This window comes from Ochotona princeps, chromosome 30 (genome assembly GCF_030435755.1).
Source record: "Ochotona princeps isolate mOchPri1 chromosome 30, mOchPri1.hap1, whole genome shotgun sequence".
Classification (NCBI taxonomy): domain Eukaryota; kingdom Metazoa; phylum Chordata; class Mammalia; order Lagomorpha; family Ochotonidae; genus Ochotona; species Ochotona princeps.
This window is the reverse complement of record NC_080861.1, coordinates 16,629,113-16,647,791: the sequence shown is the minus strand read 5'-3', so window position 1 is coordinate 16,647,791 and position 18,679 is coordinate 16,629,113. Positions and strand designations below refer to the sequence as shown.

Here is an 18,679-nt window from a genome sequence, read left to right as displayed (position 1 = left end):
CTCTGTGTTGAGGGACTCTCCTTAAGGGAACGTGATGTCTCACTCTGCCATACTAACCTGAAGCTTTGTGAAGCGTTATTTTCTCAAAACAGGTGGCAGCAATCATCAATGAAAATTTGAAGAAACATTACTTTTTTATATTAAGAAGTTTACATCACTTAGATATGTGTATTAATCCAAATTACAGTGTTGTTGTGTCGGGGTAGGATGGCATAATGGGAACCCCTTCTAGGAAGTAAAGGTGCCAGGGCGTGTCACATAGTCACCGCACTCGGTTTTCAGTTCTTCCAGTTGCATTAGCTGAGAAACTGATACTTTTGTAAGACAGAAAACAAAGACAATTGTTTTAATAGAATTGTCAATGTGGAAAATTTTATAGTGAAATTGGTATGATATGCATGAAGTTGGGGAAAGCTATGCAGTTAGCTTTCTGTTTGGAAGGCTAATTGTTGAAATGGTGCCATAAGGCCGTTTTTTCCAGTTGTGAGGGGCTATGTATGTAACTGGCTAGTTAGAAAGTGCTATTTCTGGGATTGATTTTCTGTCTCTTTCTTAGACCAAGATCTTTCATGCACTGGCCACCCCAAATGCCCACAGCAGCCAGGCCTGGGCAGACTGAAGCCAGGAGCTCGTTCTGGGTCTTCCATGTGGGTGGTAGAGACTCAAGTACTTGAGGGTGCCACCTGCTGCTTTCCAAGATGTGCCTGCAGGGAGCTGGAATTTGAACCAGAGCCAGGGCTTGAACCCAGATACTCCAGGCACAAGATGCTCATGTCTCTCATTCTCCCAAGTGGGGTTCCAACTGCTGCAGGAGATATCTGCCTGATTTCTATTTCCTTGTCCTGCCTTGACCTGTTTCTCTTTCCTTATGCTTTTGAGGGCAGTCAGACCTGGGTTCGAAGCTCCTGTAACTACTGGCAGTATTCTGACTCTGCCCTCAGATTGCCTGCTGCCTGGCTCCCTCGCACTGTGGCCTTCACACTTTCCTGCCCAACTATTTTGACAAAGGATCTGTTTTCTCACACATTCTCAAATTTACACCTGAATTTTCATCATAAATGTAAAACTGTCGCAGATGAGGCAGGTGAGTTTCCCAGCAGGATGCTGGATGCCCAGCAGAGGAGCTGTACTCTGGCATTGCAAGTGGCAGCTTAACCGACTGCACCATGCCAGTCCGTGAAATAAGTAGAAATTTAAAAATTTCATGTGAACCTGTGTTCTTAACAAGGTCAAGAAATGTTAGCACTACCTGTTGTTGCTCATTTATGAAAGTAATAAATCACACAGATTTGATGAGTAGTTATTCTAACTGTGATGACACAGGCTGGAACATGAATATGAGAAAGGCACAAGAGACTTCAGATACACTTTTCTTTGAGCAATGTTATTCACATCTTGAGGCACCACTGATGGGCTTTGTGTTGATTAATGATGAGTGTGCACCTGCCGTCGGGCAGCCTGAGTCACAGAGCAAATTGAAGCCCACTTCCTAAGAGAAAAATCTTTTTGGTCTTAGAGTCACAGTTTTTCTTGGAATCTGTTATAGTACAATTTTCCTGACTTTGAGAGTCATACACCCCAGGGTTATGATCACCTGGGCTGCCTTGTGGGCAATGGGAGAAGGGTCATTGAGGACCAGATTCGTTTCAGAAAGAACATCTGTAGGAGGAGGCAGCTTTCTCCACCCCTCATGTTTGAAGACCTCTGTTTGAGCGAGACCAGATCTCATAACCTGCTCATCATGTTTTGACTTGGGTTTTATCAACTCTCCTAATTAGAATTGTGTGGTGTTCTATCTTTTCTCAATCTGTGCTCAGAGTTTTGTCTAGGGCTAAAAATATTGAAATTTACCAGCTCTCTTCCAAGTATCCCTGTGTCCATAGTTAGATACTCGGGCATGGGGGGTGGTGGCCTAGTCACATCTCCTGTCCTGTGCGCTCCCTTGGGTTTTGCTCATCTTAACAAGTATCAAGGAAGCAGATGGGTGAGACAGGGCAAGGTGCACCACACGGGACACAGCCATGGGCCAGGGCACCCTATGATGTCAGCTGCTGCTTGCCAGTCCTTTCTGGTCTCCACTGTTCCTAGCCCTTGGGAGCTTGTTGGGGAACTGATAAAGGGAGAAGAGAAAGCTAGCAGTAACTGTGTGTTGCAAATGCCTTTGTAAATTTGTGCTGCTGTTATCACTTCAGGTCTTCTCTCAGATTAATCAGTGTCTAGACGCACAGCGCAGGTAACATTTTCCCTTGATGCACAGAAGTAAGTCTGCCATGTGGCTGAGGGGGCTTGCCAGGCATCAGGGGTCTTGTGTTTTATTCTCTTGCATTTGGCCAGACTAGAGAGTGAGGGAGAGAAGTACTTGCTGGACGCGTCTTAGAAGCGCATGATTCGCTGATTGCTGTTTCTGCTCTTAGTGTTCTCCGTGGCCCGATACCCCTACAGCCTATGTGAATAACAGCCCTTCCCCAGCGCCCACGTTCACCTCCTCGCAGCAGACCACGTGCAGTGTCCCGGACAGGTACTGGTGTGTGTTGTGCTGTGCCTGCAGCTGGTTGGTGCTCAGCGCCCTCCATCCTCTGTTGTCTGCCCAGGCACATGAGTAGGGAACAGGATCAGAAGTGGAGCAGCCAGGCAGGACTTAAACTGGAGCCCATGTGGGCTGCCAGCAGTTTTTAACAGTTTCTTCATCGAGAAGGCCCTGCAGGAACTCTCCCGCTTTACAAGCCTTTCCCTCCAATAGCATGGTCTGTGTAGCACACAGTAATATCAGAGGACACGCCCTGTCATTGCTGTACTTCCCAGCCTAGGAGCCTCACATGTGCTGCCTTTGGCTATAGACAGGATTGCTGGGCTTCCTGCAGAGATGAGGTCAGAGGGATTTGCTGCGGGGAAAGGTGCATTAGCCTAGTGGCTAAAGTCCTTGCCTTGCATGCACCGAGATCCTTATGAGAGCCAGTTCATGTCCCAGCTGCCGCACTTCCCATCCAGCTCCCTGCTGGTGGCCTGAGAAAACAGTAGAGAATGCCCCAAGGCCTTGGGACCCTGCGCCCGCATGGGAAACCTGGAAGAAGCTCCTGGCTCCTGGCTCCTGGCTCCTGGCTTTGGATCAGCTCAGCTCTGGCCATTGTCACCACCTAAAAAGTGAATCAGCGGACAGAAAGTCTGTCTCTCCCTCTCAGTAAATCTGACTTTCCAATAAAAAAAACATAAAATAAATCTTTAAAAAAATGCATCCATCACGATGGACATTTGTATAATGCTTACCTTTATTTTCTGCCCTTTTTTCCCTGTCAACATACATTTTTTTTTTTTCTCTTGATTCTTTAGAATAAAGGAAGTTCTTCCAATTTCTAAAGACATCCCAGTTTCAGAAGCAGGGATGGAGGACTTGGGCACCGTTGGCCAGGCACCTGGGGAGCTCAGGCTGGAACTGTTGTGTGGCTGAGCGAGTCTCTGGGGAACTTTCTGTCCTGGGTCTTTGTGGCAAGTTAACACAGAGTCCCTTTGGATCAAAGGTTCCCTGGTTTGGGGAACTTTCTTGGGGAGGAAAACTGCGAAAGCTGAGACCACAAAGGACAAGGTGTCAGTTTTTCCCCCTACTCTTGTCATGCTGACAAGGCCTGAGCAAGCTGAGTGCACCAGTGAGGCAGCCTGTTCACCTGTGGGCTGTGGTGACTTGTGGACAGACACAGGAGAGACCCGGGCACCGGAGGGCTGTCAGGGTGCGCACGGCCCTAGAGGCACGCCCTGCACTCCCATTTTGGCGAGTTGGCTGGGGGTTCCCAAGAGCCTGCTGTGTTTGCAGTGCAGGAGTCAGATCCCCATGATACCCTGGAGGGAGACTGGCTGGAACCTGCAGAGCAGTGGGCGTACATGGCTGCGGGGCCGGGTCTCCACAGAGCTACCCTCCCTGCCATTTTGCCTTAAGACACAGAGGCAGCTGCTTTGTTCTGTTCTCTTCCTGTTGCCCTTTTTACTCATGCACATATGTTCATCATACAGTTTTACTTAGAACCATTCTGTTGTAGCTCAATATTTGCTTGAGTTTTTTGAGGGGAGAGGGTGGACAGCTTTTTCAGTTGTTTGTACTAACTATATATTTTTTTAAATGTTTTTCCAAACTAAAATATGTGAGTCTCTCCATTTTTCTCACACCTTCAGAGGTAATTTGTTCACAAAATTTTGATTTTGGCTGCAGCAAGTGCAGAGGCCCAAATTAAGACAGGATCTGTGTTTGAACCTTGTCATTGCTTCCACTGTCTAGCCTGCAGCACCTGCTCTTATTGCAAACCCACAGAGCTCCCTGTTAGTGCTGCCTTATTGTAAGTCAGGGTGGGGAATGCAAGCCATCAGGGCCTGCCCTGCAAAGGCTGCCCCAGGCGCCTTTACTGAGAATCAGTCCATCAGTATCAGGCTCGTTATAATTCCCCAAGTGGCCCCCACTCGGTGAATCTAGTGTAGCAGCCCTCGGCGGCGTGGATTCTAGAAGCAGCATATGTCAGCGCTTCCCTTTCCTCTCTCTGCAGCAATTCTTCATCCCCGAATCATCAGGGAGACGGCGCTTCACAGGCCTCTGCTGAGGTAGGTCTCTGTTCCCAGCGCTGTGTGGGGCTGCCTGGCTCCTGACCAGGGTTCAGGTCCCTGCAGGCACACATTCTTCTTGGGTGCTTTGGCAAGCCTTGGGCTTTCTGTGGTGTATCTAAATGTTCCCAATAACACCCCAGGAACTTGAGTTCTTTTTTGCGAACTTGAATGATCTCTTCTCTTCATGTTCATTTTCCTTGTTGATAGCAAATTCAGCCTTCTGCTACGCCCCAGGAGACACAGCAGTGGCTGCTCAAGAACAGATTCTCTTCCTACACAAGACTGTTTTCTAACTTTTCAGGTATGTTTTTTACATGCACATGATCCAGTGTTTTGTTTGTGTGTTTCTCTGCTTAAGAAGACTTTCAAAATTTAAAAAAAAAAAAAAATCGTTGTTACAGATGGATATCTATGGAACTGCAGAAATGTAGAGAACTCCCATGTATCCATTCCCAATAATTATATCTTTAAAAGAAATAAAGATTTATTTATTTGAAAGGTAGGAAGAGGTTAATGAACGGGGATATATCTTCCATCCACTGCTTCACTTCCCAAATGTCACAGCAGCCAGGACTGGGCAAGGACAAAACCGGAAGATAGAACTCCGTCATGACCTCTCCCAAGAGCAGCCGGGGCCCTGGCACTCAGGCCGCCCTGCTGTCTCCCAGGAGCGATAGTTAGCATGGCACTGCCCTGGAAGCAAAAGACCTGGGATGCCAATGCTGCATGCAAGCGTTTAACCCCCTGAGCCACAGTACCACCTCCTCTGATAGTTAAATGTTGTGTAACGGTTACAAACTAACAAAAGCAGGACACTGACATTGGTGTGATGTATGACTGAAGTTCATTGTCACTTCATCACAGTTAGTACAGAGAACTATGCCAGTGCCACAGCGGGGTCTCTCCTGCTGCTTTCTGGGCAGACCCATCGCCTCCCCACCGTCTCATCCTGCACACCGCTGCATTGTTCCTTAATATTGTGAGGTCACCCTTTTTTGGGACACAATGCAGGTGGGCGGGCATGTCTGTGACCTCTGGAGCCCGGCCTTTTTGTCTGCTGGTCTCTCTTGGTTTTGTTTGGCTTTCTTTCATTACACGTGGTGACCTCAGGATCCACCTAATTTTTTCATGTATCAATAGTTACCCCTTATTGCTGAGTACTATTTCATGGTGTAAATGTACTAGGTGTTATGCTGAGAGGAGCAAAAACAGGAGCCAGTTAGGACAGGGTAGGACTTCCCAGAGCTGTTGGCCTGCAGGATCCTTTGCCAGCAGAATGCGTAGCTAGCATGTCCTGCAGCGTGTCCAGAGCAGTGCTGGTCACAGCAGAGCAGGCCCCTGAAGCATTGCGATCCCTTGCCGGGATACAGCACCTGCGTGTGCTCGCCAGCCACAGGGACAGCACCATACCTGCTTAGACCATTTATCAGATTGTACAGTGGGTAGGTAATCCTCCTGTTGGCTGTTTCTTTAAAATCAAAGGACCAGATGGAAGTCATTTGCTAGCTTAGATGCATGCTTTTATGGGATTAAGGAATGCCTTTGTGTGAACAACCAGACATGGTTAGGGCAGTGGCTGGGTTGCTGTCTTGATTTCCCCCTAGAGAAGGGAAATGAAAAGCCCAGTGCAGAGACCCTGGCCGCTGGGCCTGAGGGAGGCCCCAAGCACTCTAGTGGTATCAGGCAGGTGGCCATCTCCTTCTGGGGATTGCTGTGCTCCGTCACGGTCAGCCCTGATCTCAAGCCGTTGCGTCCTGCCTTGGCCTCCGCCTGTGGCTTCCTCCAGAGGGCTCAGGACTGGCCCGTGTGCCTTTTGGCATTGCAGTCCTGACCAGAGGACAGTGAAGAGAGTGAGGCCTCCAGGAAGGCTGTGTGCATGGGCAGCTGCTCCTGTGTCTGCCATCTCTGGGGACAGCCAAGAGCCCATCTCCGAGGTGTGCAGGAGACCCCGGTGGAAAGCCGGGAGGACCGCTCTGTCAGACAGCCGTCCTCCAGCGCTCCCGAGAGCTGTGCTCCTCTGGGCTTCTTTCTTTTACAAACTGGAAGTTTACCAGGCTCTGATTTGAGAGAGCGGAGCTCTTCAAAACAAAGACCCTGTTGTCTTGTTAGAATTGTGAGTGGCTGTTTATCGAATGGAAGTCCGCCTTCATCTCAGGGCATCTTCGTTGTCACAGTAAACTGCATTGACAGTTGGTAAGAGAAGTAGACAGAAGGTTATGGATGTACTCAGGCATAAAAGGTAGAGACAAGAATGTGCTGAACTCCCTTGTGACGATTCCTGACTTTTAGAACTGCTAACCTGGGGCTCGGCTGCTCTCTGGGGCTCTCCCACTTTGTTTATTTTAGAGCAAATCCTATCTATCAGGTCATTTGTGCTTATCAGGTATCCACAAGGGAAATGTGAAGGTATGAAGTGCAGTTCTCTGCTGTGTTTTCCTATTAAAACCGGCCCCTGGGTCAGAGTTGTTCAATTCCAAAGCCTTTGACTTGATGTTGCATGCTGCAGGATAGAGCAGCTTGTTCGTTCCTGCTCTATGACCAGCTCGCTGTGAGCTTGGGCAAGACTTCGATGTTCTCTTTTGTAAAATCTCAGCCTGACTGGTCTGGGGAGCCCAGGATGTGTTTACACATGGTCAGAACCCTGGTCATCCACACCACCACACCGCACCCATACCCTAAGGTAGGGGCGAGCTCGGTGCCGGCCCTGCTCGGTGGTTTGGCTCCTGAGTCGCTGGATCTTCAGTGAGCTTGTCCCCATACAAGGCATAAGGACGTCGGCATTTTCCGTGGCTGTGAGGGCCACGTGTTGTGTCTTACGTCACCACGGCGTATCCTTGCACAGGATCCTGTGAGCAACGAGACTGAACTGCCCGCAGACCAGTCTGTCAGAAAGCCAGCTCTGTTCTCTATGGATTGAAGAATGTCTTTACTCTTCTCCAGGTGCCGACTTACTCAAACTGACAAAGGAGGATTTAGTTCAGATTTGTGGTGCAGCCGATGGAATTCGGCTCTACAATTCACTCAAGTCCAGGTAAAATCCTGTGGGTGTTTTGCATGAGATAGGAACAAACCTGTCTCCACATGGGGATCTGAGCAGCGTGTGTGTCCACGCAAGGGGTGGGCTGGTGTGACAGACAGGCACGGCTAGCCTGCAGGTAGGTACTCACCAGGACAGGGGTAGACAGATGGGTACAGACACACAGGGGCAGGACTTGGTTTTTGAAGACAACCGGGTGTGCTGACAGGAAAAGAAAACTAATTTAGGTGAGTGCTACAGAATCTGTGGTTTTCAAGGTCATGGCTCATACTGAACAGTTATTAAAAATGTAAACTTGTAATGGTGAACTAAAATCATGGATCCGTAAACAATGCTGACTGTTTTAAGATGCATTTACTGTCATTGCATTTCTAGACTTGAGGTGTGAGAATTCCATTAAAATTGAACCTGTTTTTAAATTCTGACTTAACTGCATCTGACAGGTATCTCAGTAGTCCGGACCGCAGATGGTTAGACCACCTGTGACAGTTGGTGTGAGATGGTTTCTTATTCATAAATTGCTTTGTGTAATGAAATGACTATAAAGTTCTCATAAGGCGATAGAACTTGGATTCCTGTAGTTGTTGTGTGTACAGGGTGTAAGGCCCCCAGCTCATTAGTGGCCTCTTCTGATTTGCAGGTCAGTCAGGCCTCGTTTAACCATCTACGTCTGCCAAGAGCAGCCACGCAGCACAGCCCTGAGAGGCCAGCAGCCAGCTGCAGGCAGCGCAGGCGAGAACGGTGGTGGGACACCCTACGGTAGGTATCAAGGGCGTTTCACTCCTGTCACTTCCTTTCTGAAATTGTCAGAGAAGAGCGGCCTTGGGTGCTGCTCTGGCGAGCTCCTCTGGATTCGGACTGCCCGGTGGCTGTGGTGAGTTCTTTCAGCTGGGAGGCAGCACCTCTAGTGCCAGGAAGGGAAACCAGCAGCCTCAGTTACCAGCCACACCAGGGATCTTGTGGTTTCTTTTAGTTTATTTAAAAGGCAGAGAGCCAGAGATCTTCCACCTGCTGGTTCACTTCCCACTTCAGCTGAGTTTAGAGCAGGTCAGAGTCCAGAACTCCACCTCGGCTCCCACCTGGGCAGCAGAAACCTGAGCCCTTGAGCCATCAGCGGCTGCTTCCCCTGATGACATTAGCAGCAGACGGGGGCTGACATTATGACACCAACACTCCATGTCAGAGTGTCAGTTTGGAGCCCAGCTAATCTGCCTCCTATCCAGCTCCCTGCTGATGTGCCTGGGAGAGGTGGAGAGCAAAGTGCTTGGGCCCCTGCCTTGCACAGGGGAGACCCAGATGGAGTTCCTGGCAGAGGAACGTGTCTCTAAGTTTTCCCATAAAAGACCACTTCTATTCTGTGCTAGACAATCTTTCAGGTCTGCCACTGCTAGCAGCCATGTTCCAGTAAAACTGCCAGAAAACTACTAAGTAGCAAGCAGGAGTTGGCAATGGCCAGTCTGCTGATGCAGTGAGCCCTGTCGGGATCATCTCTGTGGTCTCAGCCTCGTTAGTTTCAGATTCAAAGCCTGTCACAGAAATGTCCACAGTCCCACAGGAAGGCAGGGCAAAGCCGAGCTTGGATGTGGGTGGCTCCAGGGCGTGTCTGGGGAGCAGTGGTGGGAGTGGGCCTGGCTGCAGGCGTGTGCTGTTCAGACATCTGCTGATGTCGCAGGTGTGCCAGAGATGCAGAACACGGCATCGACTGTCTTTAAAGATCGGCATGTCACCTGTAGCTGCAGCTTTTCTGTGGTGTCTTCTGCACTGTGTGTGTGTGTACAGATAGCTTTATTCCTTAGGATAAGTTCTCAAGTAGTCATGGATCAAAAACCAATGACTCTTAGGGGTTCTTTTTATGTATTACTAGGGATAACTTAAAAAAAACAGCTTTCTTGAGTTGCAGTGCATATACCATAAAATCCTACCATTGTAAAAAGTACACAATTCAATGGTATTTGATGTTTATGGTTTTGCAGCAGCAGTACCACAATTTTATTTGCCATTACCTCAAAAAATGTCTGTCTGCAGCCTAGTCCCTCTTTTGAGGGGCAGAGACAGCTCCCATGTGTTTCTTAGTGCCAGTGATGGCTGGCACAGCTGGTGCTGAGGCCAGGATTCAGGGACACGGTCCAGGTCTCTGCTGTCGGTCTCGGGTACCGATGCCTGAGCCTTTAGTGTCACCTCCCAGGATGTGTATCTGCAGAAAGTTGGAGTTAGGAGCTAGAGACAGGCATCGCATCTAGGCCCTCCAACGCACGACGCAAGAGTCTCACATGCTAAACTATTAGGCCTGCTCCCATGTTCCAGTCTTACATTCGGTGCTTAGGTGGGCTCTTCCTGTGGATCTGTAGGTCAGGTAGAGAAGTTATAGGTCACTTTAAAGCGTTCTGCTTTCTTTTTCAGTTTATCATGCAATCTACTTGGAAGAAATGGTTGCCTCAGAAGTTGCTCGGAAGCTTGCACTGGTGTTTAATATTCCTTTTCACAAGATCAACCAGGTTTACAGACAAGGTCCCACTGGTATCCACATCCTTGTTAGTGATCAGGTAAACTGGACAGGCTGGCCTGTTCTCTTCCTTCCCCACTCGTGTTTGTCTCTGCACATCACAGAACTCTGGAGACGTTGTGTCGCTTCTTGCAAATACCCAGGAGAACTGTTTTCAAAAGACAGGGACTCAAAACATGCGTGTTTTTAAAAATTTTATGTATTTAAAAGGCAGTCGCACACAGACACACAAGTACAAGGAGAGGGAGGGAGGGGGAAGGAGGGAGAGACCTTTGGAGCGCTGATTGACTCTCCAATGGCTGCAGGGGCTGGGCCAGGAGCCTGGCGCTCCATCCAGGTTCCCACGTTGTGGCAGGGGCCGAAGACTTGGGCCATCGTCTGCCTTCCAGGCATATCAACAGGGAGGATAGGAAGTAGAGCAGACTCGAACTGGCACTGTGCAACAATGCCAGCATCACAGGCAGCAGCTGGATGCACTGCCCCGTGGCGCTGAACCCATGACATTAGAAGTTACAACCAAGAGAATTTCAGCCATCCTAATGATAGGAGTACGAGGCAACCTGGTAAGTCCCCCACTTGTCTTTGAAGACAGGCAGTGCATTGCAGGACTGTGAGCAGTGGGCTGTGGCCCTTTCTCTCAGGAGACAGGGCGGGCGTATGGTCCCTTTGTTACATTGGATGGCAGTTATGTAATCCGTGTAAGTTTTCAAATGTAAGAGCAAAGCACTTCATGCCAGTTCTGTGAGAATTCACAGCACCTGCCAGTCCCGTGGGTGAGCGGCCTGCTCTGTCAGGCCTGCCGTACGTAGCAGGCAGTCAGCACAGGCCCTGCTGGTTGGCAGGTGCAGGGTTGGTTCCCTCACAATGAAAGATCATTGTGACTGTGAGTTCTGTATTGGGAGAGTAATGTATAGATTATAGGTTATATTGTTTCCTTTTAACTAAAATTCTTTAAGAAAGGACACTTGTCTGCCTTTTCTTGCAGATGGTTCAGAACTTTCAAGATGAGAGTTGTTTTTTATTCTCTACGGTAAAAGGTATTTGTCACGTGTGTTGTAAGTGCTGGAATCATGAACATCAGTATGTGCCCCTAAATGTGTGGATCCTTGATCATGCTGGCTTTACTGATTTTAGGAAGTTAGGAGTTGGAGGAAGAAAATGAAAATACTGTCGCTGCTGCTTGTAGCTGTAGGTAGCAACTGGGGAGGGAGTCCTCCTGTGGGCCAGGGGTCTTGGCATCTCCCCAGTGCTCTGTCGTGCTGTTCGCACTTCTGAGCCTGATACAGGGCCACATTGAGAGTCCACCCCCGGGGGGCAGGCAGCCCCGCGCTGGACAGCAGCAGGAACATGTCGATATCGCAGTGAAAAACAGGAGGGCGGTCTGTGCTTGCGGGGGCTGTGGAGCCTGGCTGGGAGCTACTGGGCGAGACAAAACGTTCCCACGGCAGCCAGCATGGGACCCCACCGCCACGCAGCTCATTGTTTTCAGACTTGTCCTTGTGCTACAAGTAACTTGGGAGTTCCCGGATCACTTGTCATTGCACACTGAGGCTGCTGGGTCAAAGCAGTGGTGCAGACTTTTGAAATGTTGCAGCTCCCATCTCCAAGGAGTCCACACGCTTTCCAGCAGACTCAGGCGCGTGGGCCCAGTGCTGCTGCTTCAGGTTCTTTGTGCATTTTGCATGGGGCTTATGTGGCCCTCTGGCCTGCACAGCATCTCCTCTGCTCCTGCTGGTGTGGACAGAACCCGGCTGCGCACTGTGGGATCCCACGGGAGCAGGGCCCGGCAGGAAGCAGCTGCCTGCCAGTGCCGGGAAGGAGTGCCAGCACACGCAGCCAGGTCACCCCTGAATTGGAGTGGGAACTGTAGATTCCAGGGAATTTTGAATTTAATAGTCTTGCTTTCTCCTTAGCCTGATTAAAAATTAATGACAACTTTTTTCCTTTTCTTCTGCAGCTGAAAATAATGATGGTATCCACATAATTTTGAAGTGATGTCTTATGTATTCTGAACTGTAATTCACTACCAAATAGTCACGCTTAGAAGTGTGTGAAGACCGAATCCAAGAAGTCTTGGCATTGGATTTTACCATATGAAATGTTTCATATTGAAAACACAAGATTGAAAACCCTTCTCATGAGCTGTGTGAGCGGCAAGTCTCCTCACTGTCACTGCCATGGCCGAGCACGTCGGGATGGCGCGTCCCCAGCCCTGCAGGCCAGCGCGGGCCAGAGGCCAGCAAATACAGTTCCTGAAAGCAGCTCTGCTGTCTCTTTACACTGTATGCGGTTTGGAATTGAATGTAAAAGCTTACTGTGGGCATTTACCTTTCTGGGCCAGTGTGGCTTTCGTCGCCAGAACCTTACGCTGAGCTGGGGACAGTGCTGCATGCAGCCAGCGTGGAACCTGCCTGTGGAGGGAGGCGTGTGCTGGCCTGGCAGCCAGTGGTCAGGGGAGCAGCTCGGCGCCTCCTCAGAAGAAATCATGTCTGCCTGATGTGATCGCGGTGGATCTGGGAAGATCCAGGCCGGGAAGCCGGGCTTGGAGCGGAGTGCATTTCAGGAGTACCTTGGTGAGAGGATCAGTGTAAATCCTAATAGGTACAAAGACTCGTAGTTTCGCTTTGTCACAGGTTTATAGAAACTGTTTTGCTTCTGCTTCCATTTTTAGCATTTTAGTTTCTGGTTTTCCTTTGTTGAAGCCTCCTTGACTTTTATATTCATGTGGTTTTCTTTCTCATTTCCCTTTGTCTCTCCATCCCTAGCCCCACGCTGCCCTGTTCTTAATCATTGTTAAAGCCCTGCCCCGGACATTGGAAATGAGTGGTGTGAGTAGCGGGGAGGTGTTACTGTTGATAGCTTCCGATGTGGTGTTACAGGATGGCGTCAGTCATGGCAACACTAGGTGGCGGAAAGCAAACACTACAAAGCACTGTCCCAGTCCCCTGGGCCTGGGCCGGGCTGCAGCACAATCACGGATACACCTTCTGGGGACGGCCAGGGGCTTTTTATACACGTACTAGCTTTTCTATAAAAAAGAGTGCCTCTTTTGTAAAACCAAATGCTTCTCTGCTGGCCTACATGTCAAGGGAACTTAGTATTCCTCATTCTTCTAGTCTGTTTCACCCCAGAGCCTTCCCAGGATTCATGAGAAAGCAGCTTGGAGGCCTGTGGGGGCGCACAGTGGGGACTCTGGTTTTCTGCCCCCACTTTCACTGTAGCATCTCTGTCCATTTGTCTAGGTCTTGGCTGGTAACCTACTAGTTGGTCTTCATCTTTGTTCAGGTGGAGGAAAGTAGTTTGAGTTTGAAATCTCCCAGAAGACAAACTATTTCAGCGGGTAAAGCAGCTCCTTGCTGTATTGGTAAAGGGCGTTCCTGATGCGCTGCAGGGAAGCACAGTGTCCCCCCTGTCGTCCTCAGTCCCCACCATCCCCCAGGGGAGAAGTGCTTGCCTTTCTCCCTCCACGTCGGCATCACCACGTGTTTCTGTGCCAGTTGCTTGGGAACACAGTGAGCTTCTCCTACTTCTTTTAGAGTTTTGCTCGTCTATTTAGCATTCCTTCTTGGGTCTCATGATTCACGGAACAATAACTGGCATCTACTGCTGTGTGCTACTTTGAGTTTCTAATCAGGCTTTAGGAGTGGTGGGTAAAAACACAAGCTCATCCAACCTGGAGTGACACTGACGGCATTGAACGTGAGTCTGTCCCAGTGAAACAGGTTCAATAAATTAATGGCACCAGCAAATTTGCTACTTTTTTTAATAGTAGGATGTACACATTTCAGTATAATAAATGTTTTCCGATTGTTTTGCAAATGTGTGTCTCATTTAAAATCCCAATTCCTGATAATGTCACAGCAAGGCATAGAATGGAGTGGTGCCCTATGTGTTAAAGCATGTGCCAATTTACATGTCGTTAGGCCCAAATGGCTTGTGTTTTTCATTTTTGGTTTATGTTAATGATTATTCCAGTAAACATTTCACACCTACAGAGGAAGCAAGCTGTTTTACTGTCTGAGTGAGGTCATGGGCCGTGAAGCATGAAGCCGAGCAGCCATGAGAGGTTGGGTCCTGAAGGCTCCGGTCATTGAAATCAGGTAGGAGCTTCTGAGACCCACCTCAGAGGCCGAGTTAGAGCTCCTTTGTTTGCTTAAAGGGCTTCCCTGTTGGTCATTCCCCATACTCCAGGATCGGTGCAAACACCTGCTTCAGTAACTCTCCACCGTGGTTTGCCCAGAAGTACTGGAGTAGATCCTGAAGTAGTAATGTCACCTGGGCCTCACGAAGTCAATTCACAGGGCTCCGTGGGCATCTGCCTCTCTGGAATGCAACAGAGGCAGTGTGTTCAGAGGCTGGCCTTCTTTCGAAGGCCGGTTCACTCAAACACTGCCTCTGTTGAGCTCCTGGCCCTGCAGGAGGGGCCCGCCACCACGGCACCCAGGTTCCCCGGAGGTGGTGAGCCCAGTGCAGGCCTCGGTAGATGGGTCTTACCAGTGAGCACAGGGAAGGCCTAAAGGTGGAAGCTGACTTGCTCAGATGTTTGCCATGACATGACAGCAATAAAATCCTGACCTGACTTCTGAAGCACTTTTATAGTATCAGTTGAAAAGCTGCCGACCCTTCACTGATCCGAGCTTCAAGTGTAAAACTTCTGAACAGTTCTGGTGTAACCTCATTTCTAAGATTTTAAAATAAACTTGGAAAAAAATTCACACCCACTCTACAGGCATCCACTCATTATTTTAATTGATATTGTAGATAAATCTGTTTTTGTTTGGTCAGCCAAATTTTCTTTGAATTTAGACATAATTTGTTTTTCCCCCTCAAACCAGAATGCACTCTGCTGTGTGTTCTAGAGTTGAGAACTGTGCATCAAGCATCTTACACTGAGTGGCTGCTTTGGCTCTAAAGGGACAGCAGCAGAGGCTGAGCCTCTTCCATCCAGCTGGAGTCCTTGTTTCTTTGGTGTCTCATGGAAACCTGCTGGCACACAGTGGAGTCTGACATACAGAACTCGGGCACTGGGAGCGGGCAGTGCAGTCCGCCTGGATGCAGCCAGCGGCTCCCTCATCTTCCAGGTGGAGAAGTCCTGCTATTCAGGATGGGGTTGCTGCGACTCAGTGGGCCCCAGCTGAGCCACAGGTGCAACTGCAACTGTTTTCCTGCTCCTTTTGTGCTAATACTGATGGTCTGAGGAATGCTGGACGCACCAAGGGTAGGACTTTCAGAGGTACCCACCTTACTAGGCGATCCAGGAGGCTGCCAGGCTCTCAGCGGATGGCATCCGAGGGGCAGGAAGATGGGCGCCGTCACCAGGGCCGCTGCAGTCCGCGCTGAGGTCTCCACCTTCAGGTGCCTTCCGCTGGGGAGAGCCACGAGATGGGGGCGAGGAGGGCAGCTGCTGTCAGAGGACGACGCAGCACCTGCACAGGCGCTGTCCGCTGCCGGCCACTGCTGTCGGTGGGGTGGCGGGGGCGAAGTAGGCGTGCACTTTGACGTGCGGGAGCTGAGCCTGCGTGCAGAAAGAGTGGCATGGCCCTCACACGGGTGTCCTCAGGGCTGTGGTTAGAATCCTAGGACAGCTGGAAGCATCTACTTGACTTTAATGTTAGGAGGCAGACGGGAGAAACCAACCAAATTACAGCTCCCTCCCGCGCCAAGCTGATACAGTTTTGCACAAGTGAGCAGTGCTGGGTGCAGGCTGAATCAAGTTCAACAGCAGCACCCTGCTTTGGGATGTGAGTGCCCAGTTGTTTATAAACTCAGGGCTGAGGATGAGAAGGTGCAGGTGACGCCTGCGGGGAAAGCCAACTAAACCCCAGCCATGGAGCCAGACTCCGTTCTGCCGCCTCCGTGCTTTGCTGGGGCCGCCTTGGCTGTGTAAGAGCAGGGACTGAGCAAGGATCTTGGGGGAAGCATGTTAACTCTTGCTGGGTGAGAACCCTCGCCCACGTGTGACCCGCTCCCTTGTCCCCTGCCTACCCGCATCCGCTTGATGCCCGCGCGGGTGACCCGCTGGCAGTCGTACAGCTCGAGGCGCTCCAGGCCGCGGCAGTGCTCCAGGTGCTCCAGGGCCGCGTCCGTGATGAGCAGGCAGTTGTCCAGCTCCAGGATGCGCAGATGCTCGTGGCCGCAGGCGCTGTTGCTCAGGTGCAGGATCCCGTCGTCCGTGATGAGCTCGCAGTGCGACAGGCTCTGGAACGGGGAGAGGAGGAACAGATGTTTGTCGGACCCCCTCACGCTGTGGCTCAGAGCCCCAACTAGAAATGACCCAGGTGGGTTAAATCTCTCAAGCGGACCCGTTTTACAAAACCAAGAGGATGAACCATGTGCAGCAGAGCAATGACACCAAACACAAGGGTGCGTGTGCTGGCTGCTTAGTGCGAGGACCAGTAGGTGCTACTGGGGTCCTTGTTGTGGGCAGGCTCGTGACTGGAAGGGAGCAGAACGGAGGGACTGCCCAGGGTCATCGGAGGATTGACCTGAGGGTGCCCAGCTCATGGAAACACACTGACCCACACACCCACAATGGGCTCCTTCCTGTGTGCGCATTGCTTCAGTAAGGAGCTTAAAGAAAAACCACTGCGGGGCCCGGCCACATGGCCTAGCGGCTAAAGTCCTTGCCTTGAACGCCCCGGGCGCCGGTTCCCATCCAGCTCCCTGCTTGTGGCCTGGGAAAGCAGTCGAGGACGGCCCAATGCATCGGGACGCTGCACCCGCGTGGGAGACCTAGAAGAGGTTCCTGGCTCCTGGCTTCGGATCGGCCTAGCATCGGCCCGTTGCGCTCACTTGGGGAGTGAATCATCGGATGGAAGATCTTCCTCTCTGTCTCTCCTCCTCTCTGTATATCTGACTTTCCAATTAAAGAAAAGAAAAGCCACTGCCACACGGATGCAGTCGTGAGCAGGTGGGAGGCAATGGCAAAGTGGCTGCCCCCTGGTACGTGGGCACGCCCTAACGGTGTGCCTCAGCCCGAGTCCTAATCCCTTCCAATTCTAGCTGCCTGTTAAAAGTACCTAGGAGGCAGCACCTGATGGTCCAACTACATGGGTCCCTGCTGTCCACACGGGAAACTGGGGCGCAGTTCTGGGCCCCTAGCTTCTGCCTGGCCCAACCCAAGAGGTGGTCACTTCCCCGGGAAGACGGAATGACCACAGACCCACATCGCCTCGGGAAGCTCCCATGTCCCAGACCAGGAGCTGGGCCCAGCAGCTGACGCTGCACACAGAATCCCCGGCCGTGTACAAAGGGCCATCACTATGCTGGTGGCACTTCGGAAAGTCCTAGTGGGCCACACCCTAAGGGTCCAGAAAGCCTGAACAAGGTCGAGTTCCCAACGTGGGCATTGTGGGCACTTCAGTATGTCCCCCCCCCCCCCCCCCCCGTGCAAAAGCCAACAGGAAATGCCAGTGGACATGCCTGGCCTGGGTGACCTTCACTCCGCCTCAGCAGATGAACGTGAACGTGAGGAATCCACCATGGGGGGAGGGTTTGGGGAGGGGTGGGAGGAATCCCAGAGCCTATGAAACTGTCACATAATGCAATGTAATTAATGAAAATTTTTAAAAAAGACCTTGCAACTTTCCCGGTGGCCACTAGAGGGCATGTGTGACCATTCACGCCCTAAACTTTGGCTCCCTTGCCTGGCAGCTCAGCTAGTCTTCCCTACAGGGCGGATTCCGCTGGGGAATCTAGGATCACTGCTGCCGCCTGCTGTTCAAGAGAGCACAGTGCTGCTGGTCAGGGCCCACACTTGGAGAAGCAAAGCTTTGGGTTGACTACCTGTCAATCAACCCTCCTTCACATCTATCTCTACAGACACACGTCGGTTTGAAGTGAAGGGGTGAGCCTTTCTTGTCCTGTGCCATGATGTCACTCAGCTCCCCCAAAGTCTTCCAGGAGAACCCCCAGGACAGTGGTATCCTTACGAGCAAGCCCAAGAACCAGGGGCCCCCAGAGCCGCGCGCCAAGCTCACTCACCAGCGCCTGCAGCTTAGGGCAGTGAACGGAGAGCTGGACGAGCGTGCTGTCGGTGATCTGCGGAGAGTCGCGTCATCAGGGTGGCTGGCTCCCTCACTGGGCCCGCACCCTGCTCCCCTGCCTCTCCCACCGGGCCCAGGGGCAGCCAGCAAGAATCCCACCGTTTTGTGCCCTCCTCTGGGGCCTACAGGGGACAAACCAGCAAAAAATGAACCCCAGGATTCCCTTCTCTGGAGTCAGCTTATCACTGGATGTCATCACACATAAAAGGAGTCTTTATCATTTATTGTTTGTTTATCATTGTTTTGTTGTGTGATATGACAGACAAGCTATGCTGCATCTCTGATGTAGTTTTGCCTAATGACCGGGAAAAGCCAAAGTGTATACATTCCACAGCCAGGGCCTTCTGGGTCCCTAGGCCCACCACCTGGGGCCGGCTAGGCAGGTGCCAGCCAGCCCACGTTGCCAGCTGTGCCAGGGCCCCCGGGCCGGGACTCACTCACCAGGAGGCACTCCTCCAGATCCATCTTCTGCAGCTCGTGGCAGTTCTGGAAGAGTCCATGAGACAGGCT

The 18,679-nt window shown here is 50.9% G+C and overlaps 2 protein-coding genes across 4 annotated transcripts in view; one reads left to right on the top strand and one right to left on the bottom strand.

The window, feature by feature from the left end:
• Nucleotides 1-13,000, top strand: part of UBP1 (upstream binding protein 1) — a 44,325-nt gene extending 31,325 nt beyond the window's left edge. For both annotated transcript variants that reach the window (XM_058657151.1, XM_058657150.1), the window contains 8 exons: nucleotides 2,415-2,518; nucleotides 4,527-4,581; nucleotides 4,792-4,885; nucleotides 7,525-7,615; nucleotides 8,262-8,380; nucleotides 10,022-10,164; nucleotides 11,110-11,161; nucleotides 12,082-13,000. In XM_058657151.1, coding sequence (XP_058513134.1) covers nucleotides 2,415-2,518; nucleotides 4,527-4,581; nucleotides 4,792-4,885; nucleotides 7,525-7,615; nucleotides 8,262-8,380; nucleotides 10,022-10,164; nucleotides 11,110-11,161; nucleotides 12,082-12,119 — 696 coding nt within the window. In that variant the 3' untranslated portion in view covers nucleotides 12,120-13,000. The remainder of the gene's footprint in view (nucleotides 1-2,414; nucleotides 2,519-4,526; nucleotides 4,582-4,791; nucleotides 4,886-7,524; nucleotides 7,616-8,261; nucleotides 8,381-10,021; nucleotides 10,165-11,109; nucleotides 11,162-12,081) is intronic.
• A 2,511-nt stretch (nucleotides 13,001-15,511) lies between these two features.
• Nucleotides 15,512-18,679, bottom strand: part of FBXL2 (F-box and leucine rich repeat protein 2) — a 48,833-nt gene continuing 45,665 nt past the window's right edge. For both annotated transcript variants that reach the window (XM_004588242.2, XM_036497726.2), the window contains 4 exons: nucleotides 18,611-18,655; nucleotides 18,108-18,164; nucleotides 16,110-16,322; nucleotides 15,512-15,639 (listed from right to left, as the gene is read on the bottom strand). In XM_004588242.2, coding sequence (XP_004588299.2) covers nucleotides 15,532-15,639; nucleotides 16,110-16,322; nucleotides 18,108-18,164; nucleotides 18,611-18,655 — 423 coding nt within the window. In that variant the 3' untranslated portion in view covers nucleotides 15,512-15,531. The remainder of the gene's footprint in view (nucleotides 15,640-16,109; nucleotides 16,323-18,107; nucleotides 18,165-18,610; nucleotides 18,656-18,679) is intronic.